The following is a 26,289-nucleotide window of genomic DNA, read 5'->3' on the forward strand; positions in this document are numbered from 1 at the left end:
TTCTGGGTCACAAAACAGGTCTCAACTGATACCAAAAGACTGAAATTATTCCCTGCATATTCTCAGACCACAACGCTCTGAAATTGGAACTCAACCACAAGGAAAAATTTGGAAGAAACTCAAACACTTGGAGACTAAGAACCATCCTGCTCAGGAATGACTCGATAAACCAGGAAATCAAAAATCAAATTAAACAATTTATGGAGACCAATGAGAATGAAAATACAACAGTCCAAAACCTATGGGATACTGCAAAGGCAGTCCTAAGGGGGAAATACATAGCCATCCAAGCCTCACTCAAAAGAATAGAAAAATCTAAAATGCAGTTTTTATATTCTCACCTCAAGAAGCTGGAACAGCAACAGAGGGACAGGCCTAATCCACGCACGAGGAAGCAGTTGACCAAAATTAGAGCTGAAATCAATCAAGCAGAAACCAGAAGTACAGTAGAGCAGATCAACAGGACTAGAAGCTGGTTCTTGGAGAGAATCAATAAAATTGACAGACCACTGGCAAGACTTATCCAAAAGAAAAGAGAAAGGACCCAGATTATTAAAATTATGAATGAAAAAGGAGAGGTCACGACGAACACCATTGAAATTGGAAGGATTATTAGAAATTTTTATCAACAGCTATATGCCAATAAACTAAGCAATCTGGAAGAGATGGAATCCTTCCTGGAAACCTATAAACTACCAAGATTGAAACCGGAAGAAATTGATTCCTTAAACAGGCCAATTAATTATGAAGAAATTGAGTCAGTGATAAACAACCTTCCAAATAACAAAACTCCAGGCCCGGACGGTTTTCCTGGGGAATTCTACCAAACATTCAAAGAAGAAATAATACCTATTCTCCTAAAGCTATTTCAAAAAATAGAAACAGAAGGAAAGCTACCAAACTCATTCTATGAGGCCAATATTACCTTGATCCCCAAACCAGGCAAAGACCCCATCAAAAAGGAGAATTACAGACCGATTTCCCTAATGAATATGGACGCCAAAATCCTCAACAAGATACTTGCTAATAGAATCCAACAGTACATTAAAAGGATTATCCATCACGATCAAGTGGGATTCATACCTGGGATGCAAGCGTGGTTCAATATTCGCAAATCAATCAGCGTGATACATCATATCAACAAGAAAAGACTCAGGAACCATATGATCCTCTCAATCGATGCCGAAAAAGCATTTGACAAAATACAGCATCCTTTCCTGATTAAAACCCTTCAGAGTGTAGGAATAGAAGGTACATTTCTCAATCTCATAAAAGCCATCTATGAAAAGCCTACTGCAAATATTATTCTCAATGGGGAAAAGCTGGAAGCCTTTCCCTTAAGATCAGGAACTCGACAAGGATGCCCACTCTCGCCACTATTATTCAACATAGTACTAGAAGTCCTTGCAACAGCAATCAGACGACAAAAAGGGATCAAAGGTATTCAAATTGGCAAAGAAGAAGTCAAAATGTCTCTCTTTGCAGATGACATGATACTCTATATGGAAAACCCAAAAGAAGCCACTCCCAAACTATTAGAAGTTATAGAGCAATTCAGTAACGTGGCGGGATACAAAATCAATGCTCAGAAATCAGTTGCATTTCTATACACGAATAACGAGACCGAAGAAAGAGAAATTAGGGAATCCATCCCATTTACAATAGCACCAAAAACCATACGTTACCTTGGAATTAACTTAACCAGAGACGTAAAGGACCTATATTCTAGAAACTATAAATCACTCTTGAAAGACATTGAGGAAGACATAAAAAGATGGAAAGATATTCCATGCTCATGGATCGGAAGAATTAACATAGTTAAAATGTCCATGCTACCCAGAGCAATCTACACTTTCAATGCTATCCCGATCAAAATACCAAGGACATTTTTCAAAGAACTGGAACAAACAGTCCTTAAATTTGTATGGAAACAGAAAAGGCCCCGAATCTCCAAGGAACTGTTGAAAAGGAAAAACAAAGCTGGGGGCATCACAATGCCGGATTTCGAGCTGTACTACAAAGCTGTGATCACAAAGACAGCATGGTACTGGCACAAAAACAGACACATAGACCAATGGAACAGAATAGAGAGCCCAGAAATGGACCCTCGGCTCTTTGGGCAACTAATATTTGATAAAGCAGGAAAAAACATCCGGTGGGAAAAAGACAGTCTCTTCAATAAATGGTGCTGGGAAAATTGGACAGCTACATGCAAAAGAATGAAACTTGACCACTCTCTCACACCATACACAAAAATAAACTCCAAATGGATGAAAGACCTCGATGTGAGACAGGAATCCATCAAAATTCTAGAGGAGAACATAGGCAGCAACCTCTACGACATCGGCCAAAGCAACCTTTTTCATGACACATCCCCAAAGGCAAGAGAAACAAAAGATAAAATGAATTTATGGGACTTCATCAAGATTAAAAGGTTCTGCACATCCAAGGAAACAGTCAGAAAAACTAAGAGGCAGCCCACGGAATGGGAGAAGATATTTGCAAATGACACTACAGATAAAGGACTGGTATCCAAGATCTACAAAGAACTTCTCAAACTCAATACACGAGAAACAAATAAACAAATCAAAAAATGGGCAGAAGATATGAACAGACACTTTTCCAATGAAGACATACAAATGGCTAACAGACACATGAAAAAATGTTCAAAATCATTAGCCATCAGGGAAATTCAAATCAAAACCACACTAAGATACCACCTTACGCCAGTTAGAATGGCAAAAATAGACAAGGCAAGAAACAACAATTGTTGGAGAGGATGTGGAGAAAGGGGATCCCTCCTACATTGTTGGTGGGAATGCAAGTTGGTACAGCTACTCTGGAAAACAGTGTGGAGGTCCCTTAAAAAGTTAAAAATTGAGCTACCCTATGACCCAGCCATTGCACTACTGGGTATTTACCCCAAAGATACAGATGTAATGAAGAGAAGGGCCATATGCACCCCAATGTTCATAGCAGCATTGTCCACAATAGCTAAATCGTGGAAGGAGCCGAGATGCCCTTCAACAGATGACTGGATTAAGAAGTTGTGGTCCATATATACAATGGAATATTACTCAGCTATCAGAAAGAACGAGTTCTCAACATTTGTTACAACATGGACAGCACTGGAGGAGATAATGCTAAGTGAAATAAGTCAAGCAGAGAAAGACAACTATCATATGATTTCTCTCATCTATGGAACATAAGAACTAGAATGATCAGTAGGGGAAGAAAGGGATAAAGAAAGGGGGGTAATCAGAAGGGGGAATGAAACATGAGAGGGGGGGGTGGGGGAATGGGATAGACTGGTGATGGGTAGTAAGGACGGCACGAGTTGCATGGTACACTGGGTGTTATATGCAACTAATGAATCATGGAACTTTACATCAGAAACCAGGGATGTACTGTATGTGACTAACATAATAAAAAAAACATTAAAAAAATAAAAGAATGGCTAATGTAAAAATTTAAAAACTATCAGATACTTAGCAGTAAGGATGCAAGCAGCAGGAACTCATTCATTGCTGATGAGAATGTAAAATCATAAACCACTTTGGAAAACAGATTGACAATTGTTTGTAAAGTTAAACCTACATTCCCCATGTGACCCAGCACTCGTACTCCCAGATATTTATCCAGGTGAATTGAAAAACACGTTCACACAAAAAGTGCACACTAATGTTCATCTGTGATGGATAAAAACCAAAAACAACCACACTGTCCTTCAGCCAGTAAGTAGGTGAACTATGGCATAGTCAAAGAATCGAATACTACTAAGCAATAAAAGTAACATACTGTTTATTCACACAATAGCAGGAATGAATCTTACATAAATTCCTCTGAGTTCCTCTGAATTAGCCATTCTCAGCAAATAAGTAAAATGTATTGTAGATAACTGGAGCCAGGATTCTCTGAGAGAAAGAAGATAGAAATAAGCCTAAGAATGAAACCTGTGGTGTTGAGTCATAGTCAGAGATACCACTATGAAGCCATATTTAATATTTCTACAAATCTATACGGTGTGTTTATTTACATGGATTGGCATGTCTGTGTGGTTGTGTAGCTCTTTGTGCTGTGAGGGACAGCTGCAGTGGTCCTCCAGTAGCTACATGCACACCCAGCCCCTATATCTTCTCCCGGTTCTGGAGCCTGGGAAGTCTGAGATCAAAGTGCCCCTGATTCAGTTCCTGGTGAGGGCTATCTTCCTGGCTTGGTAGATGGTCACTTTCTCACTGTGTCCTGAGATGAATTTGGGGGGACACAGTATCAGTCATTCATAAATTATTAGCTACTAGAAATAAAGCAAGGTATCATGAGCAAGTTAGCATTAAGCAAATACCCAAACTTCTCAGGCTTTAGTTAAGACAGAACAAAGTAGAAATCTTGAGGAGAGAAAAGGAAACTGATCACCTGTCCTGTGTTAGATGTTGTCTTAGACATGTTTCATGTATCCTTACTTAATCTTCACAACAAATGACTCTACGAGTTAACAACATGTTCACTTTTACATATGAAAGTAAACCTTCCAGATTCTTATGACCTCAAACTTGAGGTAATAACCTGCACTTTAATAGTAGGAGGAATGGGGGAAATGAGTTTGTGAGAGTATGGAAGTGAAAATAGCAAGGTGCTGATCCTTAAGAAGGCTCTTTCTTATGCTAGGTGAGTTTTTTTCCCCCCACTGTGTTTTTTGGCAGGTTTACATGGCTTTCAGGATAGAAAGGGCAAATTAGGAGTGGGTCCTTATTGTTTTTAAAGAGTTATGGGACTGGATCCATACCCCGCAGCTGAAAACTGCTTTTCTGCCTTTGGACTCTCTTAGCTAATGAAACATAGTCACAGTGTCTTATTTGAACAGGCAAGAAGAGTCTTGACTCGTAGATTTGATGCAACCCCTAACTTAAGTGACTCTTCATTTTTGATAATCTGTTCTTACCCTAATCTGTTCTTCATCGAAAGATCCATATCTTTTATAACCTTATACAGTGAAATGTTTTATGGTGGGAAATTAGTAGTAGTATTGCACAATTTTTGTAATGCATGATCTTTTTCTTTTCAGTCCTTGTTTGGAAAAAACTTGACAACAATTCTGAATGAATATGTAGCTATGAAAGCAAAAGGTAAGAATTGAGGGTCAGGGATTCTTTTCTATTTTATATAGCATTTATCTAATTGCTTTAATTAGAAGTAATTTTTAAAGGGCACTAATGCCTCTTAAAAGCCAAAAGAAAACTTGTCTCAGTTATGATGAGATAGGTTTTACTGGGAAATATCTAATTAGTTTGCATTTATATTGATTAATAAGTAAATGGCAAAAATCTGATGCTAGTGAATTTAACCAGAAAATAATTTTCTTAAAAAATAAACCTCATAAGTCCAGCTGTCTAAACTGATGAACAGGCATTGCTATGTGTTACAGAATTTCAAATCTGGGGCGCCTGGGTGGCTTAGTCATTAAGCGTCTGCCTTCAGCTCAGGACATGATCCCAGAGTCCTGGGATCGAGCCCCACATCAGGCTCCTCCGCTGGGAGCCTGGCTTCTTCCTCTCCCACTCCCCCTGCCTGTGTTCCCTCTCTTGCTGGCTGTCTCTCTCTGTCAAATAAATAAATAAAATCTTTAAAAAAAAAAAAAGAATTTCAAATCAATATTTTAATTTTAAGGTCTTGGTATCTAAATCTCAACACAGGAACCAGTCATAAAATTCTGGTCTGTGTTAGCCAGATTATGAAATAATACTTGCCTAAGTTAATATTTTAGGGGGAAAGTTGAAATTATTTATTTTATTCTCTAATACTGATTATTTTTGTAATTCACAACATTAACAAAATAATTACTATAAAACAGTAACATTGAAAAAAAGGAAAGTGCTTATTTATTACTTTATTGCGTTTCTGTCTCTTGGCAGCTAGATTATTTTAAGATCATTTTTAAGTATCAGAAAACTGAGGATTAGAGAAGCCAAATAACTTTTCTAAGATCACAGCACTAGAAAGAATGTGATAGCCTAAAGATTCTTACAGGAATATTTAGAGTGTAAATAACTTCAGAAACAATATGCTATTGGAATACAAAGATTTAATCCCATTTTTATGTTGGGTAACTTTCTCTGGTTTGAGTTTTTTTATAAGTATACGGTAAAGATTTTAAATATCATAGAAGTTTCCCATCACTGTGGGCTTTTAGAGCATACCCTAAAAAAAAATTAAACCGGTCTCAGGAATTGTACCTGTAACTCTAAGTATAGTAACTGGTGGGGCTTTTATTAAGGGGTTGCGCAGTCGCAGTGATTTGGACATAAAAACATTGGTTGTGGAAAAATAATTTCCATATTCACAGGAGTTTGCAGAACCTTTATGGTATATATTATAAATCAGATTATTTTGATTAACTTTGAAATGTAACATAATGTCAAATAGAACAGATTTAAAATAGTTTTGTCCTTTTGGGGGGCACCTGGCTGGCTCAGTTGGTGGAGCAGGCAACTCTTGATCTCAGGGTTGTGAGTTTGAACCCCACGTCGGATATAGAGATTACTTAAAAATAAATCTTAAAAAAAATAGTTTTTTTTAATACAAAGAAGATATAAAATTGATCTATAAAAGCTTCAGAGGCTTCCCCTCATTGCATCTGATACTCAAGGGCTTGAGAAAAGAAGGCAGCCTCATTTATAGCTTTGCAGGTCATTTTACAAAATAGGCTTATTTCTTAGTTTCCAACATATGTCAACAGCTTAGAGAAAAGTTTGTTTTCCTTGTTCATTTTGTGTTTAAATGAATTGGTGAATTTTCTTCAACTGTATTTATTAAGAAACTTTTCCCCTTATGATCTAGAAACGTCAAATGATGTCCCAGCAATTATGTCATCTCTATGGAAGAAGTTAGACCATACACTTTCTCAGATCAGGTAATAAAAAGCCTATATAGAAGCTTATGAGAACATGCGTGATGATTTTGGAATGCAAACACATGTAGGAAGCTGTTCAGGTTTAAATCTTCTTGTGACCCACTCAGTGCATTTCTATGATACTGATCTAATTTTAAATTTACTCTAGAGATTATTGATACTCATTTGTTTCTTATTGGAATGATTTGACATAAAATGCATACTTGAATAAAATGTTCAGAAAAAAGGAAATTGGGGGACACCTGGGTGGTTCATTCGGTTAGCGGCTCCCTTCGGCTCAGGTCATGATCCCAGGGTCCTAGGATCCAGTCCTGCATCAGGCGCCTTACTCAGCAGGGAGCCTGCTTCTCCTTCTGTCTGTCGCTCCCCTTGTTCGTACTCTCATGCACTCTCTCTCACATGCACTCTCTCTAGCTAATAAATAAATAAATCTTTTTTAAAAAAAATGAAATTGAGATTTACACATGTTTAATGACATTCCCAAGTTCCCATAGCAACTTAGAGGCAGGTCTCTGGCTAGAATACAAATCTAATGCCAGTCGTGTGTGAATTCCTGTACGTAGTTGCATCTTCATTACTCATGCAAAGAATTGATATGTTGAATTCATGCCTCATTGGTTCCTACCCTATAAATAAACAAACTTGAATAGTAATGCTACTTCTGGAATCTTCTAATTGTAGAATTTCTTCATGGTAGCAGTGTCCACCTTTTACCTGGGTCGTGGCCTTGGATGCCAGCCCTTATTGGTATCAGTTATAACATCTCTTATTTAACTTTAGAATCTAGTATGAAAACTGGAGTTTTTTACCCTTTCTCGCAGAGCTACAGGTGAATACCCAACATAAATTCAGCAGGGTCTTGGGGCGCCTGGGTGGCTCAGTCAGTTGAGCATCCTACTCTTGTTTCTGCTCAGGTTATGATCTCATGGTTGTGAGATCGAGCTCCATGTGGGGCTCTGTGCTCAGCAGGGAATCTGCCTGGAAATCTCCCTGTCCCTCAGCCCCTTCTGCTCCTTCTGTCTTTCTCTCTCTATGTAAAATAAATAAATCTTTAAAAAAAAAAAAAAAAACTCAGTAGGGGCTCCATTTCCTTCCTCAGTTTAAACTGCTGAAATGACTCCAAATGCTTTCTATTTAACTTTGTACCACATCTTATAGGATAGTCTTACCTTTTCCTCCACTTTTCAACTCATTTCTTCCCTTTCAAATAATCTTCAAAAACATTCGCAGTTTGGGGCACCTGGGTGGCTCTGTCAGTTAAGCATCCAGCTTTTGATTTCTGCTCAGGTCCTGATCTTGGGGTCATGGGATTGAGCCCCGCATCGGGCTACCCCCTCAACAGGGAGTCTGCTTGAGATTCTCTCCTTCTGCCTCTCCCCCCACTCACACGGTCTCTCTCTAAATAAATAAATAAATTTGAAAAATCTTTTTTTAAAAAAGGCATTCACAATTTAACACCTATAAATATTTATAAAGTTACTGAGATATCTTATTGACAAGATACTACATAAAAATAAAAGGCTCTTAGCCAGGTATTCTCCAGATTGGTTTGTCTCTTAAAATGCTTATTCAGGGGCGCCTGGGTGGCTCAGTCGGTTAAGGATCTGCCTTTGGTTCAGGTCATGATCTCAGGGTTCTGGAATCAAGCCCCTCTTTGGGCTCTCTCTGCTCATCGGGGAGTCTGCTTCTCCCTCTCACTCCCCCTCTGTCCTTTTCTTTCTCTCTCTCTTTCTCTTGCTCTCTCTCTCAAATAATAAATAATATGTTTTTTTAAATGCTTAATCAGTTTAGTAAGTTTTGTTGCTCTTGTTGGTAAAGACTTATTTAACAGATTTCCCAGGAAGGTAGCAGTATCTGTGATTGGGTAATAATAAAAAGAGACTCACCTTATATTGTGTATTATGTTTGCTTTTCTCTCTTATTAGAGGCTGAATAAAATAGTTTTATAGTCATAAATTTAGTAAAAGCAGGATGTCCTTTGAAATTAACTTTGGGATTTTAAGTATTTATGGAGTCCTATGTGAAATCAGAATTTCTCTGGGAAGGTATCTCTAGTGGTAAAGGTAATTAATAGCCATAACATTTTATACTTAGCTTTCTTAAATATATAGACTTCCTAAAGTCAAGTCAAATTCTTAATGGGGTATCAGAGTTCTCTAATGCATACTGCACTGGATGGAAGCTTGATGGTGAAAATCATGTGTGCGTGAGTGTGCTTACATTATGCTCTTCTAAAGCAAGTAAGATTTGGTCATCCCTCAAAAAAAATGTGCTTGTCTTTTTTGTCTGAGAGAGATCTATTGCCTTTTAATTCAGTTTACGTCAGGCCTATTACTAAATTAGAGTGTATCTTGGCAGCAGAAATTTTTTAATGTCTAACTATTTTGTTTTATTTGTTAGGAGCATGCAAAGTTCCCCAGGGTTTGTTGCTAATCAGAGAGGTTGGTATTCAACTTTAAACTATAAATGATGTTCAGAATTACTTTAGACTCAAACGATCAGATGAACATTTTCATTAATAGTACATTTGTGCTAAGTATCTGTTTTGTTTAAACCGCTCTTCTAAATACAGTTATTATAATAGGAAATATTTTCATTTATCGTAGAAATCAGCGTTTGAAATACTCCCTACTTTTTCTCATTGGCTCTCATGTATTCACATCTTTTTAATTCTTACTTCATAGGTTTGTTTCTTAATTTGTAGAGGTATTATCAGTATGAATTATTACAGAAGAAATATACTCGTAGATTTATGAAATTTGTGTGTACAGATGACCCTTGAACCACACTGCTTTGAACTGTGTGGGTCCACTTATTCACGGATTTTTTCTGTAAATACAGTACAGGAGTATAAGAGTATTTTCGCTGCCTATGATTTTCTTAATAACATTTTGTTTTCTCTACGTTGTTGTAAGAATACGATATAATGTAACATACAAAATACAATCAACTATTGGTTATTGGCTGGGCTTCTGGTCAACAGTAGGCTATTAGTTAAGTTTCTGGGGAGTCCTAGGTTATAGTTGGATTTTCAGCTGTGCAGAGGGTCGGTGCTCCCAACCCCTGTGCTGTACAAGGGTCAGCTGTACTCACTTGAGTTTGTTTCATAGGAAATTACCATGTAATTTCAACATAAACTTAGTTGATACTTTGAAGGGCTCTTTTTCAGTTCTGTAAATTTCACATGTTAAGTAGTCGGACGTGTATCATGGAGACTTGTTAAAATTGCCAGAGTAGTCCGACAGCTAACTTTTTAAATGCTCCATGTTTCAGTCCGAACAAGAAGTGGAATTGCAGAAATCAAACGGCAGAGAAGGCTTGCGGCTCAAGCAGCTCCCGTCAACTCAGAGTTGCTGACTCTGGCGTATCTTTCGGGACAGTGTACCACTGCTCCTACTGTTCCTACTGCTCCTCCTCCAGCAGCCGCACAGGTTATGCGGCCAGCTGGCCAGATTTCAGCTCCTTTGAGGTCAAATTTTGTAGTGGTCAACCATTCACAGTCACAAGACACTGCTGCCAGTAAGTTGAAATTTGCTTCTCTGAAGTTTTGTTTTTAGTCAGACTGTATAAATAGATGATACACTACACTGTCTTAATACTCGTTTTATAAAATTATAGCAAAAAAAAAGGCTGGAAGTAGAACTGACTTGGGGTAGGTTTGCCTTCAAGTAAGCATATTACCGTACTTATGAGACATTTTAGCCTGGGATTCTTATTTCTGTTCTGACTAAAGGATAGAAAAGATTCTTGTTATACTTGATTTTAAAAGTATTACACATTACATTTGACTCCCTCCTTACCTTTGTTCATGCCAGTCTGTTCTATGTTGAGGAATGTCTTCCAGTACACCTCCGTCTCTGTTGTTGCAGATCCTTTGTGTGTCTGTGAATCTGAGAGCTAGGGATAAACTAGAGACCATCCGGTATATCTCGCTTATTGTATACTTGAAACTATTGAAAACACGTGATAGTAAGGGGCAAAAACTAGTTAATAGCAGAGTTGGGATAAAAATTCAGGTGCCAGCTCTCTCACTTCTTAGACCAGTCTTCTTTCTCTTCTGTGCAGCTAAAAGTCATCGCCGTCCATTACATTATCCCTCCTTTTCATCTTTTCTCCAACCTCGTTTACACCTCTGGGTAAAAACACTTAGTATACATAGCACACTGTAGTGTATGCTCAGTTTATACTTCTTACAGTTCCTCTGTTCTTCCATGTTATTTTTTCTTGGGACTGTACTGTACTTGTACTGTATTGTAAAACCTTAAGTCGTAGTATATATTACCCATCTTAGTATATTTTACAGTCCCTTGCCATAGTATTCAGTGTATGCTGAGTTCAATATAAAATAAGAATCATTATGTAATGCTACTTATTCCATTAATTCAAGCTTAGAAAACTATTCCATGTCCTTGACTTGATGCTTTGTTTTTTTTTGAAATACAGCTGGAGAGGCTTTAAATATCATTCCTGGTCCTCAGGAAAAGAAAACTCAGACCACAGTAATGTCTCCTGCTAGGCGCAAAAGGTAAATACTTTTCGAAAGGATGAGTTTCCAGTAACCACTAAAATTGAAGAATTATACCACCATATTTACATTATGAATAAAATAACAAGAATTGATTCAGTTCCTGGGAATATTTACTATTATACCCATTCTGAAATGCATTTTTTTCCCACATTTTAACCTCCTTGAAATCAGGTTGTATCTTAAATTCAATGGCTTATCACTCTTTCATTGGAAATCTGTTTTTTCTGTAGTAAGTACATAAAAATGTCTTAAAATTGGTGGTATCTCAGATTTTTTTTAAATAAGTGTGTTTTTTAAATAAATAGGAATAATACTAGCAGGTCCAGAAACATATTTCAAGTCTTAAAGTCAGAAATTTTTTCAGGGAGTCCCTGAGACCAAAGTTCTTTCTGTACTTAACCTGCGTGTCTTTGTTTAAAGGATATTTCGGAAAAGAGAGAGAATAGTTTTTAAAAGCTTTTTCTGATTTCTTAATGCCATGCCATGGGTATTTTTGTTAGAGTTTTTATTGTTGGTTATCTCTCATTCAGAGCTGACCTCGGCCTTTGAATTTTTGTTTTTTTATTTATTTTTTAATTGTTTTAGTAGTAAAACAACTGTAACAGTACCTAACATTTATAGAAACCTTGGCCTTTTTAAAAAGTCTCACACAGGGGCGCCTGGGTGGCTTAGTCGGTTAAGTGTCCGACTCTTGATTTCAGCTCAGGTAGTGATCTCAGGGTCATGAGATCGAGCCCCACATTGGGCTCCTTGCTGGGCGTGGGGCCTGCTTAAGATTCTCTCAGCTAAGTGAAATAAGTCAATCACAGAAAGACAATTTTCATATCTCATTCTAATGTGGAATTTAAGAAACAAAATAGAGGATCATAGGGGAAGGGAGGGAAAAATAAGACTAAATCAGAGAAGGAGACAAACCAGTAAGAGACTCTTATTCCTAGGAAACAAACTGAGGGTTGCTGGAGGGGAGGTCATGGGAGGATGGGGTAACTGGGTGATGGGCTTTAAGGAGGGCACGTGATGTAATGAGCACTGGGTGTTGTATGCAACTGACGAATCACTAAACTCTATCTCTGAAACTAATAATATACTATATGTTAATTAATTGAATTTAAATTTTTAAAAATTGCCAAAAAAGATATTAAAAATTATAATAGACTGCCAAAAAAAAAAAAAAAAAAGATTCTCTCTCCTTCCTCTGCCCTCTCCCCACCCCCAGTTTGTGAGCATGGTCTCAAAAAAAAAGAAAAAGAAAAATTAAATTTAAAAAGTTTTTACACATACTTCATTTTATTCAGTTCTTTCATAAACCTAATAATGCAGTTGATCTTATCCCATTATAAAGTAGGTCAAAAAGCCAGAACTGGGCTCCCTGCTCCACAGGGAGCCTACTCCCTCTCCCTCTGCCTGCTGCTCCCCCTGCTTGTGCTCATGCTCTCTTTCTCTCTCTGTCAAATAAATAAAACCTTAAAAACAAATAGTCAGAACTTACCTTGCCACAGAGCACATAGTAAGTGGTAAAGCTGGACCTCAGATTCATTTCTTATTAATGCAAGTGTAATAATGGTTTTCTCCTCTAGCCCTTTGTTGCTACCACAAAAAGGGAAACTACCTGTTCTTCCATGGTCTTAAGATTTATATCTGTGTATGTAATTATCATTAAGTCTGTTTTTCATAGTAGGTAAAAGACAAGCTTTAAAATGTGTTTCAGTGAATCTCAAAGGAAAAATAACACTTTGTCTGGGCCTCATTCAACGATACGGAATTTCCAGGATCCAAATGCATTTGCAGTAGAAAAAGTAAGTGACCTTACCGAGCTTTGCAGTTTGAGATACTCCTGAGTTTTAAAATACTAATATTTACGTGTGTGTGTGTGGCATTTGTTACAGTATTTCTATAAAACTGTAGGGTAATTGCCTTGGGATAGAGAGTAGTAAAATGTATGAGTAGGAGACAGTCCATTTAGAATAGGTGGCTGTGCAAGTGCAGCAAGTAAGAATCAGTGCTGTGTTTAGGGAGGTGTAAATACATTGTGGAGGCTGGATTATGCAACATGATAGGGCATTTTACTAGAGTCAGATTATTAAAAACCTTGTATGAAAAGTTAGAGTTCAGAACTGTGTTTTGTAATCAATGAAGAAAGAGTTGGTGAAGGATCTGTGAAAACACTCGTGAAGTACAGAATTCAAGTAATAATGCGAAGGGAGCCACCATAACTGAGTTTCCACCTAGATCTATTAAAACGTGCTAGCTCCCATTAACTAGAACTCTACCTTATTCTTTTACTAATATTGACTTTCTTTTCCAGCAAATGGTTATTGAAAATGCAAGAGAAAAAATATTAAGTAACAAATCTCTTCAAGAAAAGCTTGCAGAAAACATTAATAAATTTTTGACTAGGTAAGCTATGTGTGTTGATGATGTCTAATTGTTTTCACCTAATTGAGAGCTAGGGTAAAAATTTTTCTTTCTGTATTACAGCGACAACAATATTGCACAAATACCTAAGCAGACAGAGAGCAACCCTACAGAACCAGAGACTTCGATTGATGAACTGCTGGGACTTCAGGTACAGGTTAGGGGGTGTGTGTATAGTGCATATACTCATAGTTAAAACTGATGGTATTTTGGTTTTATTTCAAAACCATTGCCAAGGAGTGCCTGCCTGGCTCCAGTCAGGACAGCATGCAACTCTTGATCTTGGAGTTATAAGTTGGAGCTCCATGCTGGTTATAGAGATTACTTAAAAAAATAAAATCTTGACCAAAAAACGAAAACCATTGCCAATAGATGTATAAAATTATTTAAGATAATAATTTTAGATAGAGATTTTCTACGTTATCCAAACATAAATGTAATCTGTTGTTGAAAATTTATTAGTGAATTTGCAAATAAGCAGTGTAAATTGTATCGTTTAAATGATAAAAGTAATAAGACATCTCTAACCCATGTAATATCTCTTAATTCTTCCACATATTAGTAAAACACATTACTACAGCCATACAACAATCAGTCATCAATATCTAAGTATTTAATACTTAAAGATTCATGAGTGGGTATGTTTGTGTGTAGTAAGCAACAGTACTGTACAACGTTGTATAAATTGCATTTCTTTTACATTGCTACAGACGGTATAATAATGTGAGGAAACAATGAAAGTATATGTTAAGGGTATATAATGAATCCAAGTAAAATGAACAAGACACTTTAAAAAGGAAAGGTTACTAACTAAATGAATAAATTGTGTGATGGTTTACTGCCAAGAGAAGGAAGATGGGATTGCAGTCACTGTTGCTATTCAGTGATAGTGAAGATGGAAGAGCATCAGCTTGTAAAGGAAGAATTTAACAATTTATCTTTATGTGTTCATGTGTTTAAAAAAAAAAGATTTGTTCTTGTGCAAATATCCTTCCTCAAGAGCAGCTGAGGTTGTGATGGTAACACATCCTTTACTTGGACTCTTAAGATGGTATAATCCATTCTTGTTGCTATGCCCACCAAATGAATTCATTATAGCAGGTTTGCTTTCGGGTGAATTCTAGGTAAAACCACTGAATTTTTTTTAAAGTTCTTTAAAAAAAAAAATTTCCTATGTTTTCCCAGAGTGAAGTTCAGTAAATTTAACAAAATATGACAAACTTTTTAAAGCAACTTTAAATTATCTACCAGTACTTTTTAGAAACTTCTGTCTTAATGTTTAACAAATGAATACACCCTCTTCTAAATTTTTAGTCTTCAATTGCTTGTTTATATTTTCTCCACAAACATCAGATACTTCCCATAATCAAGGCACTGTGTTAAGTACTGCAAGAAGTTATAAAAAAAGAGAAGACATAACCCTCTGTTCTTGCTTTGTAATATTGTATATTTGGGAAAAGTTAAAAATTCAGATTTAAATAACTTTTTTAAAGAACAAACAGCAAGACAGATTGCCCAAATGAGTAGTAAAAAGATCAGATTCACTGAGAAGTAATTAGCCTGTTGACAAGTGAAGTAGGAATTTCAAAAATATTCACAAGTCTTTGTGATCTTGGAGTAGGCAAGATTTCTTAGGCTACACAAATAAGTTTAAAAAAAAAATCAGCTAAAAAAAAAAAAGCTTCTTAAAACTTAAAATACCTGCTTGTTAAAATCCTCATTAACAAAAAATTAAAAGTCAAACTTCCAACTTGGAGAAAATATTCGTAATACATGTATCTGACAAAAAATTTTTATCCAGAGTATAGAAGGAGCTCCCACAAATCAATAATAAAAGGATAAAGCACCTATTTTAAGAAAGGGGTAAAGGACTGGACCAGACAAAAGAAGATAGAGGAAGGGCCACTAAGGCCATGAAAAACTAACATTATTTGTCATTTGGCAATTGAAAGTTAAGAATACAGTGAGATACCATTTCGTATTCACTGCAATGGCTGAAAGTTAAAGATCTGACAATACCAGATGTTGACCAGGATGTGTAACGACTGGAACTCTGAAAAATTGCCAGTGGGAAGTTATGAAATAGTACAACCTGTTCGGGAAACTGATAGTTAACAAGTTATGTATACACCTATACACCTTCACGACCTGGCATTTACTAGGTTTTTATCCAAGAGAAACAAATATGTTCACATATGTTTATAAAAAAACTTCTACAAGAATATTTTTTAACAGCGTTGTTCCTAATAAACACTAAAACCAGATGTCCATCAACAAAAAAGGAATAAACAAATTTTGACAGTCATAAAATAGAATACTGGTGAACAATAGAAAGGACTGAGCTACATATAACATGGATGAGATGAAATAATACGTGGATGATTCTCAAACATACGTTGATCAAAGAAGGTAGACTAAAAGAATGTATGTACATAGTGTGCTTCTGTTTGTATGAAGTTCTAAAGTAGGCAACACAAATTCATGCTGATAGAAATCAGAAGTTGTTGACTGAGTGAGGGTGAGGATAGTAATTTGCCAAAGGAGGAATTTTCTGAAAAAGGGAACGGTATATATAGTAGATGTGTGGTTTTCTTGGGCGGTGGAAATGTTTTACTCTTTTTTTTTTTTTTTTTTTAATATTTTTAAGTAATCTCTACAGCCAACAAGGGGCTCGAACTCACAGCCCTGAGATCAAGAGTTGTACACTTCCACCAACTTTTTATTGGAGTGGTGGTTACACAGTCCTTAAAATTGTCAAAGCCCACTGAACTGTGGACTTAAGATCTGTGCATTTTTATTGTGTGTAAATTATACCTTGAGTTTTAAAAATATTTAGAAGATTGATTTGCAAGTTACCTTTGGAACATTCATTTCAGGGTTTTTTTTTATCCTAATTCTTAAACTCGAGAATAAAACAACTACTAGAAAAATGCATTTCGTCAACATTAGCTTTTATTAAGACCGTATCCGCCATTTCATAATTTGCTTACATTGTGTTCTTGACATTATTTACATGACTGTAAATTTTCAGCTTCCTGGATATAGAAGTACTTGCTCAAGTTCCTGGACTCCTGCCAAATCACATTTCATCGAGAATTGTTGATGTTCTCTGTACATCCCCATAATCAAAGTAAACTGGCTCCTTAACTTCAAACAAGTTTTTCTTTTCATTTTATGGGCATTTTTATAAAAACTTTGTGAAAGTTATATTTTAATTCTCGCTCCGTGTGAATTTCCTATCTCATGGAATTCACATGTATGCCTTGAAGAATATGATATTGTGGGATGATTTATAAATAACTAAAATTGAGAATTTTAAATCTCCAACTATTGGAATAAGAGTAAATGAAGACCCTAGTCAGAAGTACTGTAACTTCTATGAAATCTAATGTTTTAGCTAAAAAGATTTATTACTTTTGCTTTTTTTTTTCTGGGTTTTTTCTTTTTTTGTATTTTTTAAACTTACATCTTCATGTAAAATTAATGCAAATGGAAAAAAAGATTTTTGTCCAGCTACATTACATACCCTCTGGCATACTACTCTAGGCTTTCACTGAGAATCTATCTCATCCATGTGTGAAGTATCAATATAATCTGTTTGCCCCAAATTTTACAGGAAACAAAGGTGGTGGTGGTGGTGGTGGTTTACCCCAATAGCTGGTAAACTTGAGAAATCACAGCGCAAAATCCCAAAAGGCTCAGTACCAGTAGCTCTGAAAGCACATGTAGAGACAGCTACAAGCAGGAGATAGGGTGCAAAATTTAGGAAGTTATTAGTTAACCTCTGAATCTTGTCCGCATTTACACTGTGTCCAGAAACAATGTTGTCAGTCATATACTCACCCAGCAAAATGTCTAACTCGCTCAAAAGAAAAAAACTAAAAATACAGATGGTCCTGTAAAATAATTTTGCTGTGTAGATGGTAATTAATTGACAAGCTCCCTCCATTAGCAAAGAGTTTGCAGGGAGCTTTTGGCATGCTACTTTTAAATGTGAACAGACGAGGGGCCGCTGAGTGGTTCAGTCAGTTAAGCGGCTGCCTTCAGTTCAGGTCATGATCCCAGGGCCCTGGGATCGAGTGCTGCGTCAGGCTCCTTGCTCAACATGGAGCCTGCTTCTCCCTCTGCCTGTAGCTTCCCTTGCTTGTGCTCACTCTCCCCCCCCCGCCCAACTGACAAATAAATAAAATCTTTAAAAAAATAAAAGTGAATAGAAGAGCAAGGATTGTGCAACATTTGAAGAAAGCATTTAATATTAAGAGACCAAAGCAGATAGGTAAAAGGGGCGAGATTTATATAGAAGTCACCCAAACTAATGGGAAAATAGACCAGATTTGTGGTTACCAGAGACAGGGCGTGGGGGGTGGGATTGGATGAAGGTGGTCAAAAATACAAACTTCTAGATAAAAGATAAGTAAGTACTGGGCTGTAATGTACAACATGATGACTAGTTAACACTGCTGTATGTTCTATTTGAAACTTGTTAAGAGGATAGGTCCTAAGAGTTCTCACAAGGAAAAATAATTTTTTTTCTTGTTTTTGTATCTGTATGAGATAACGGATGTTAACTTACTATGGTCATCACTTCACGGCATCTGTAGGTTAGGGCATTACACTGCACACTGTAAACTTAGTGCTGGATGTCAAGTTTAAAAAAAGAACAGTTATAGTGTGACTTGACTTAAGTTGTACACACACACATAACTATAGTTCCTATGTTCATTTTATTTTAATGTTTGGGAATATAATCTCCAAAGCAGTGAACTCTATGAAGTGGAATTAGGAAACATTCACTGTCTGCTTTCTCGTGTTTTTGTTTCAAGTAACCCTAGTGTTAGAATCAGAAGAAATTTTCGTGGAGGGAAATAATTATTCATAAAAATTAGAGCTATCAGATGCCCTCTAATTATTTTGCTGGTATTAAAACTATATATTAATTCAATTGGGATCACTCTTTTTTTTTGCAGAGTGAAATCCATATGTCTGAGGAAGCTATACAGGATATATTGGAACAAACAGAATCAGACCCAGCATTTCAGGCACTCTTTGATCTCTTTGACTATGGTAAGTAGACCGTTTCAAGGCAGTTGGAAGAAAAATGTTTCCGTTTCTTTGGCAATTTAACCAGACTGAAGTAACATTCTCAGAGCATCTCAAAAAATATCCTATTTTCATCAAAACAAACATAAGGCCATGAAAGGGGGTTGAGAGTTATTTTTTTCTTAAACTGTAGCTGTAGAAATGGAGAACCTTTTATATTTTTTGTGGGCATTATCGCCAGTCAACACAAATATGTTGATGTCAACTACTATACATACATTATACTCTAAACACAATCAGATAATACTAAAGGAATACAAGAAATTGTCCATTGCCCTCAGTTTTATGATCTTGTGCAGTAGTTCTCAAAGCGTAGTCTCCAAACCAGCATACAACATTATCTGAGAACATGTTAAAAATGCAAATTCTTGGATTCTCCAGATGATTCTGATACAGGCTAAAGTTCAAGAACTACTGGTCTGTTGGAAAAATCTTTGTTTTTGTCAATGATATACAAGGCAACATGTTAAAAACATCCAAAAGACCGTAATTTTAACATAAGATTTAACATTTGCTTGTATTAACTGATGCTTATTTTTATTTTGATCATTTAACCATTTAATCATTTCCCTTTTCCCTTTTTAACAGGTAAATCAAAGAATAATAAAAATATATCACAAGGCATTTCCAGTCAGCACCTGGAAACCAATCCCAGTGTAGTCTTAGCAGATGAAACTAATATAGCAGTTAAAGGTTCTTTTGAGACAGAACAATCTGGTAAGAATTTGGTTTTATTAGTATCTTCCATCTAAATCCTAGTATTGGTCTCAAAATTTTAAAGGCAGAAAGTAAGGTTTAATTTGGTAGTTGTTCAGATTGCCACATAGGGTTTGTTGTTGGTGGTTTTTCTTTTTTTTTTTTTTTTAAGTTTTTTCTTTTCATTAAAGAAAAAAAATCCCAAGTCTTTTAGTAATTTGAATAAGAGGTAAATTTTTAGTACTCATTCTTTCATGATGCAGTAGATTCTTGACATGCACAATTGAGTATTAATAGTATGGTCCAGTTTGACAAAAATCTATAACATTTAACTTAATTTTTTTGTGGCAGAAATTAACATCCCTACTATGTAAGGTTAGTGTGTGGTATTCATCTGATTCAGCCTGGTAAGCAAGTTCAGCTGACTGCTCAGCATCCATATCTCAGTTATTTCGAGGAAATTATATACTGCAGTGATAGTCTTGCAGTTTGGATTTTATAAGGTTTTAGGTCATCTTCCTATGTATCTAAGTCAGTTTTTTACATTTCTGCCTCCCGTACCAATGAGGTAGCAGTGGAGTACCAATATGGCACATAATTGACCCACAGTAACTACTTATTAACTGAAGGAAGGCAGTGAATATGTCCATCTTATCTCCTATGATATTTGCCAGTTATTTTAATTTTTTAAAGCATAACATTTATACAGAAGTGCACAATAAAAATGTGTATCTCATTGAATTATAGCAAAGCAAATACCCTGTATAACTATCTTCCAAATCAAAAAATAGAACATTGATCACATGATGAAAACCTTGGTTCATACCTCTTCCCAACACTAAACACCCTATCTCTTTTTCTCAAAGATGACCGTTATTCTTGCATCTCACACATGCTAAACTTTGTGCCTTTTTAGTATCACCTTTATCATTCTGTTAGTAACAAGTTAGGCCAAAATAATCTTTTCTGTTCTGTCTTCTTAAATGCCACTACCCCTCCAACTGCCAAAAAAAAACCTGATGGCTTCCGAGTTTGACATCATGTCTTCCAAAAACTAGTTTTGGAATATCTTGGACAACATTCCCACTCCGAATCCTTTGCCTACACTGAGCAATCCTCTAATTCTTCTTAAACTGGATTACAGTGTTATTTTGTATGGAAGATTATGCTTCACTTAAGCACTCTACGTGCACAGAATGAAACTCAAAATCTCATTCTCTCACAGTCTTACCACTTCACTGAAACTGATGTGGCCTGGATGTAATTTCTGCCCATCTCCCCACATTAGGATTCAAATGTGCTCTGAACCAAAGATTATTTACCAGTGTTACATTAACAGAATCGTAGGTGACAGACATTTTTCCGGATTTTTCCCTATGTTTTTCATATTGTTATTGGTAATGTTCTTGGTCCTACACTCTGAGTGCTCTACGACACAGTATGTCAGTGCTGCGTTACTTCCTGAAACATCCTTTCTTCTTATTCCAGCAATCACAGTTCTTCTCTTTTTCAAGACCTCCTCTTACAATAGCTTCTTTATAGCACTTTGTCGCATCCATTAGGCAGAAAGGGGTGCCTTTTGCTCCTATACTATTACGGTTTTTACATGTTTTATTATCTCCTTCTGTGTCTGCTTCCCTTACTAGACTATCTCCCCAAGGGCAGAGACTAGGTCATCTTTGTGTCCCAGCACTAATCACGTGGTTGATGGTCTTTAATAAGTGTGCATTGAAGATTCCAAATAGGACACCATAACATCAAATGCTGATCATACAAAATGTGCTTGGCTCATTTCACCTTGAATACATCAGATAAAGGAAGGTCAATAGAAATGGTACAAGTTGAAAAGTTAGCTATTTTGGAAAAAAAACTACACATGTGGGGCCAGTTTTTTACATACTAATAAACATTAGATGTTCTTAAACCTATATGCTTTCTCCTTCTTTGCGTCATTTGTTTTCTGAGAGGTTTGAAAAACAGTTTGGCCCTTGTTTAAAAAGGCATCAGTAATTTAAGAAAAAATGTACCTGTAAGTTTTTTGATACTCAGAAAATGTGAGATACAGCTTTTCAGACATCGGCTTACCAGCATATCAAAGATGAGTTACTTCCTTGGCAAAACAGGTTTTCTAGTAAATGTGACTCCCTCAGAAACGAGAACATACTCACCATCTCTGCCATCCTTACATTTTGCAGGTGATCAGTCTGGGCAGCCTCCCTTTTGTGCAGCCTATCAGAATGGAGACACCTCAGATGCTTTGAAGAACAGCAGCAACCATGAGGAGCTTCGCCAGGAAGCCCAGGAACACTTTCCTCAGATAGGCTCTGGCATCCAGAAAAAGGCATTTAAAACAGTTGTACCTAATGGACAGAAGTGTAACCTTGATATTACTTTTGAGTCTGTGCCTCATTTGAATGACTTTAACCAAAGAGTAAATGCTGATGCTGAATGTAATCAGCGTTGTGCTGAATTATACGCTCATCAGATGCCCACTGACACTGCCATGGCAATGGAGGTTGGAAAGAATTCTCTGTTGGCGGATGCACCCCGGGAACCTCCCTTACAGCCTGATCCGTCCGGTGTACCAATACCGTCATTCGTTTCCCTTGGTGGTGAAACTAACAGTGAAAACTTAGTGCTCTCTGGGAAGAGTTCTCAGCTTTTATCCCAAAATATTACATTAACTGGAAAGACATCTAAAACAAGTCAGCTTTGTGAAAGCTCTAACAACACAGTAAGACTTAAAACGAATCTCCCTGGTTCTAAGTCACCAGACCCTAGAGAAATGCACCAGAATAAACCTGAGATTCACGGTGTATTGCCAGCTGCAGTACAACGTGCGGACTGCCAGGATAATTCTTCACTTCAGAGTAAAATACTACCTGTGTCAGTTGAAAGTTCAGGTTTAAACATACCTGCACAAGCAGACATTCGTCTTGAAGATTCAGTGTCTTCAGTTAAACAACCATCCGAGGATTTATCAGCAGCTGAGTTAAATCATACAGAAAAACATGAAACTCAGCCCTCCAAGTTGGAGAAAGTCACTGTTGATTCACAAGATCCTTCCTCTTTAAAAGAAGACGGAGATAGTATTTTTCTCACGTTAGGGGAAGGTGGTAACTGTGGGGAGATTGCGCTGATTGCCTCCGAGGATGACCCCCTGGAAGAGAAGCAGGCTCTTCCTTCAGAATCTGTGTGTTCTTCCATGGCAGAGTCTCAGCCTGAGCCCCAGAGTGCTAGCGATAGGCCTGCGGTGGACAGTTCAGCAGACATAGATGCATCCAGTATTGTCTCTCTCAAAATCATCATTAGTGACGATCCGTTTGTTTCCTCAGATACTGAACTGAACAGTGCTGTTTCTAGTATCAGTGGGGAAAGCTTGCCGACTATAATACTGTCCTCTCCTGCCAAGTCTCCTGCCAAAAATGCAGATTTGGTTAAATGCCTGTCTTCAGAGGAAACTGCAGGTGCTGTCACATCTGCTGAAAGAGTAGGGGATTCAGCGCCAGTTGAACAGAGCCTCTTGGCCCTCAGACCCGAGGACTCTGCCGGAAACAGCGCTCCAAATGAAGCCAGCATCGCTTTCTCATCCAGCGTCACCCCGTGTGTTTCCAAGGATGGGGGATACATACAGTTGATGCCAGCTACGAGCACGACTTTTGGCAATTCAAATAACATTCTCATAGCTACCTGTGTGACTGATCCAACAGCCTTAGGAACAACTGTCAGTCAGTCTAACGTGGTGGTGCTGCCTGGAAATTCTGCACCCGTGACTGCTCCACCGCCACTGCCCCAGTTGCAGACACCCCCACGGTCAAACAGTGTGTTCACTGTCAACCAGACTGTGTCCCCCAGCTTTTCACAAGGTAGCTTTAAGAACATATTAAAGTTCGTTTCTCTGGAATGGGATCTAATTTCTCTTACGTGTGCGGTTATTGACTAGGAGGAATTTAATCACAGATGGATAGAGTGAGAAAAGACTGAAATTTGTGATTATACTCCCTCTTTTCTCTCCCTAATTAATTCAGTCGTATCTTCTTTTAAATCTGTAAGTTATGGAATTCATTGGTTTCAGTGATCCTTGAAGATAGAGCTGATACATTCATCTATCTTTCTTTACATATTGTTTCCTAAGCTGCTTTCTCCTTTTTTTTTAATATTTTAGGCATATAGTAAAATCCGAATAAATACACACAGTTAACTAGTAAGCCTGATGGATCTGTTTGAAGTGCTGTTTAAAATAACGTAAAAGAGGGGTCAGAGTGAGTAGAGACTGTGGGACTTCAGTGGAAGCCCAGAGAAAAGTCATGATTGGAATGAAGGGTAGGAGTTGTCAAGTGTAGGTGAGGGAGACTTGAGATACTGAAGTGGGTGTTTGTAAAAGTGAGATCCACCTGACAGGAGCAGTTAGTATAAGGAAAAGTTTGATTTATGGGACAGGGATAAAATAGGATAGCTACAGACTATATATAGTGTTGACTTCTGAGGACCATATAACTATTGTCATTTCCCCTCATAGTTTTGACTGCTGGTACATTTCTCTGGACCCTTTTTGACCAGTACCACTGGGATGATAGATTGGCATTCTCAGCAGGTCTTGGGCCATTAACATTCAGTTGAGACCTAATTTTGTGGTATGATTCAAACTTGAAACCTTCACCATCACGGTTCTAATCAGTTTTACTATTGTATCTAGAAGAATCAACATATAATTGTAATGTGATCTCCTGACTATGAAGTCTAATGCTTAGAATATTTACCTTGACCAAATGCAATAAGATTACTTTAATGTTCAGATTGACTTCTTGTTCCTAAAGTTTTTTAAGCACAGTAGATTCTAGGGGCGTCTGGGTGGCTCAGTCGGGTTAAGTGTCTGCCTTCAGCCACAATCTTGGGGTCCTGGGATCGAGCCCCACATCGGGCTCTCTGCTCAGTAGCAAGTCTGCTTCTCCCTCTCCCTCTGTGATCTCTCTCACTTTCATTCTCTTTCAAATAAATAAAACCTTTAAAAAAAAAAAAAAGAATAGATTCTAAGGTAAAGGGATTATAATTTTAGAGAATTTATTTTAAATAAATGAATAGTTACTTCGGAATCTTTTGTTTGGGAGAGAATCTTAACTGAGAATTTTTTTTTTAAGGATCTGCCATCATAATTGCTTCTCCTGTCCAACCTGTGCTCCAAGGAATGGTGGGAATGATCCCTGTTTCTGTGGTTGGACAGAATGGAAATACCTTTTCTGCTCCTCCTCAGCAGGTAAGCTTTCTGAACTGAAAATGGCACAGTGATGCTTTTCAAACATAGTCTCATTCCTGGCTGCTTCTCTTTTAGCTCCTTCATATGCCTTTGGCAGCACCTGTATGCAGTAGAAGTATCCCTCAAATCCCCATCCCTCCAAAATCTCAGAAGACTCAGGGACTAAGAAACAAGCCTTGTACAGGTACATTTTTAAGTTCATTAATGTTACTTTAGTGTCTGTGTACTCATTTGTTTACAGCAGCGCCACAGTATTTTCTTTTTGAATACTTGTTTCGTTCCTAACAGGTGATTTCCAGCCTTTGCTTAAAGTTGTTTTTTGTTTTGTTTTGTTTTCTTTTTTTAGTAATCTGAACTAAAAGGCAAAATAGAACAAAACCGAGTTCAGAAAGAGACCATGTACTTATGAGAACTCGTATGTGGTGGATATAGCATCAGAAGTCACAGAGGACAGGAAGGATCGATTAATAAATTTATTGGCTATTATATATATTATAGGAAAAAAATTAGATCCCTTCCTCATACCATACACAAAGGTGAACTCCAAGATGATTAAAGACCTAAAAGTGTAAAGCAATACAGTTAAATAGTAAAAGAAATGTAAGACAATGTCTTAGTGACACAAGGATAAAAGGTTTGCTTCAAAAAAATGAAAAAAACATAAGTGGAAAAAGTATTGATAACACTGACTGCTCCAAAATTAAAGGTTTCTGTTCAACAAAATACACTATTTACAAAATAACACCAGATCTTCCCTGAGGGGTTGCATCAGACTTCTGCCTCCGACTTCTCCATCTTCGTGGATGAAAAAGTGACCATATCGTCAACCTACCCACCACCCTAGCCCTCAGAATTCTTGGACACCTTCCATTTCAGAGTCTCGATCTTCATGTCAGCTAGCCTCTCCCATAGCTTCACCTTTAATATTTCCCTTCTTACTAGCTCTGTGCAGTTTTTAAAGACCAGTAACCTGTCCCAAAATACTCTCATTCCCGTACAATGACTCTTCAGCCAGTGAGGGCTCCCCTTACTCAAGTCCTCACTTTTCCCTGAACCATTTCCCTCCTGGATTCCCCTCCTTCCCCATCCAGGCTAAATCCGCAATCCACCGCCTCAGCCACTCTTCCCAGGACTCCTAACATCTTCATGTGCACATTCTTCTGTCCCCCTTGCCTTCCAGCCCCGGATCTGTCCAAACATCCCTCTCTGCCTTTGTACCTGGGCTTTTCAGCATTGCTTTAGAAGCGGGGCCGTTCACTGCCGCTTAAAAATGTCCCACCCTCACTGCCACTTAGCAGTCATTTCAAATGTCTTTCTTTCCCATTCCCCCTTCAAACTCTTCCAAACTCCCACAGCTCCTCTCCTACCTACCCAGTCCCCACCCTCCTC

The 26,289-nt window shown here is 37.3% G+C and overlaps 1 protein-coding gene across 2 annotated transcripts in view; it reads left to right on the top strand.

The window, feature by feature from the left end:
* The window catches only part of LOC103662423 (protein NPAT), a 50,596-nt gene that overhangs the window by 18,858 nt on the left and 5,449 nt on the right, over positions 1 to 26,289 (top strand). Inside the window, exons 3-15 of one of the 2 annotated variants that reach the window (XM_008690116.2) lie at positions 5,063 to 5,123; positions 6,835 to 6,907; positions 9,308 to 9,348; positions 10,181 to 10,426; positions 11,351 to 11,432; positions 13,144 to 13,231; positions 13,741 to 13,832; positions 13,914 to 14,001; positions 18,818 to 18,914; positions 19,539 to 19,667; positions 21,842 to 23,512; positions 24,785 to 24,900; positions 24,976 to 25,084. In XM_008690116.2, coding sequence (XP_008688338.1) covers positions 5,063 to 5,123; positions 6,835 to 6,907; positions 9,308 to 9,348; positions 10,181 to 10,426; positions 11,351 to 11,432; positions 13,144 to 13,231; positions 13,741 to 13,832; positions 13,914 to 14,001; positions 18,818 to 18,914; positions 19,539 to 19,667; positions 21,842 to 23,512; positions 24,785 to 24,900; positions 24,976 to 25,084 — 2,893 coding nt within the window. Of the gene's footprint in view, positions 1 to 5,062; positions 5,124 to 6,834; positions 6,908 to 9,307; positions 9,349 to 10,180; positions 10,427 to 11,350; positions 11,433 to 13,110; positions 13,232 to 13,740; positions 13,833 to 13,913; positions 14,002 to 18,817; positions 18,915 to 19,538; positions 19,668 to 21,841; positions 23,513 to 24,784; positions 24,901 to 24,975; positions 25,085 to 26,289 lie in introns of those variants that run through there. The other variant, XM_040631257.1, reaches the window with a different exon arrangement.

Source organism: Ursus maritimus, unplaced genomic scaffold (assembly GCF_017311325.1).
Source record: "Ursus maritimus isolate PB19 unplaced genomic scaffold, ASM1731132v1 scaffold_16, whole genome shotgun sequence".
Taxonomy (NCBI): Eukaryota; Metazoa; Chordata; class Mammalia; order Carnivora; family Ursidae; genus Ursus; species Ursus maritimus.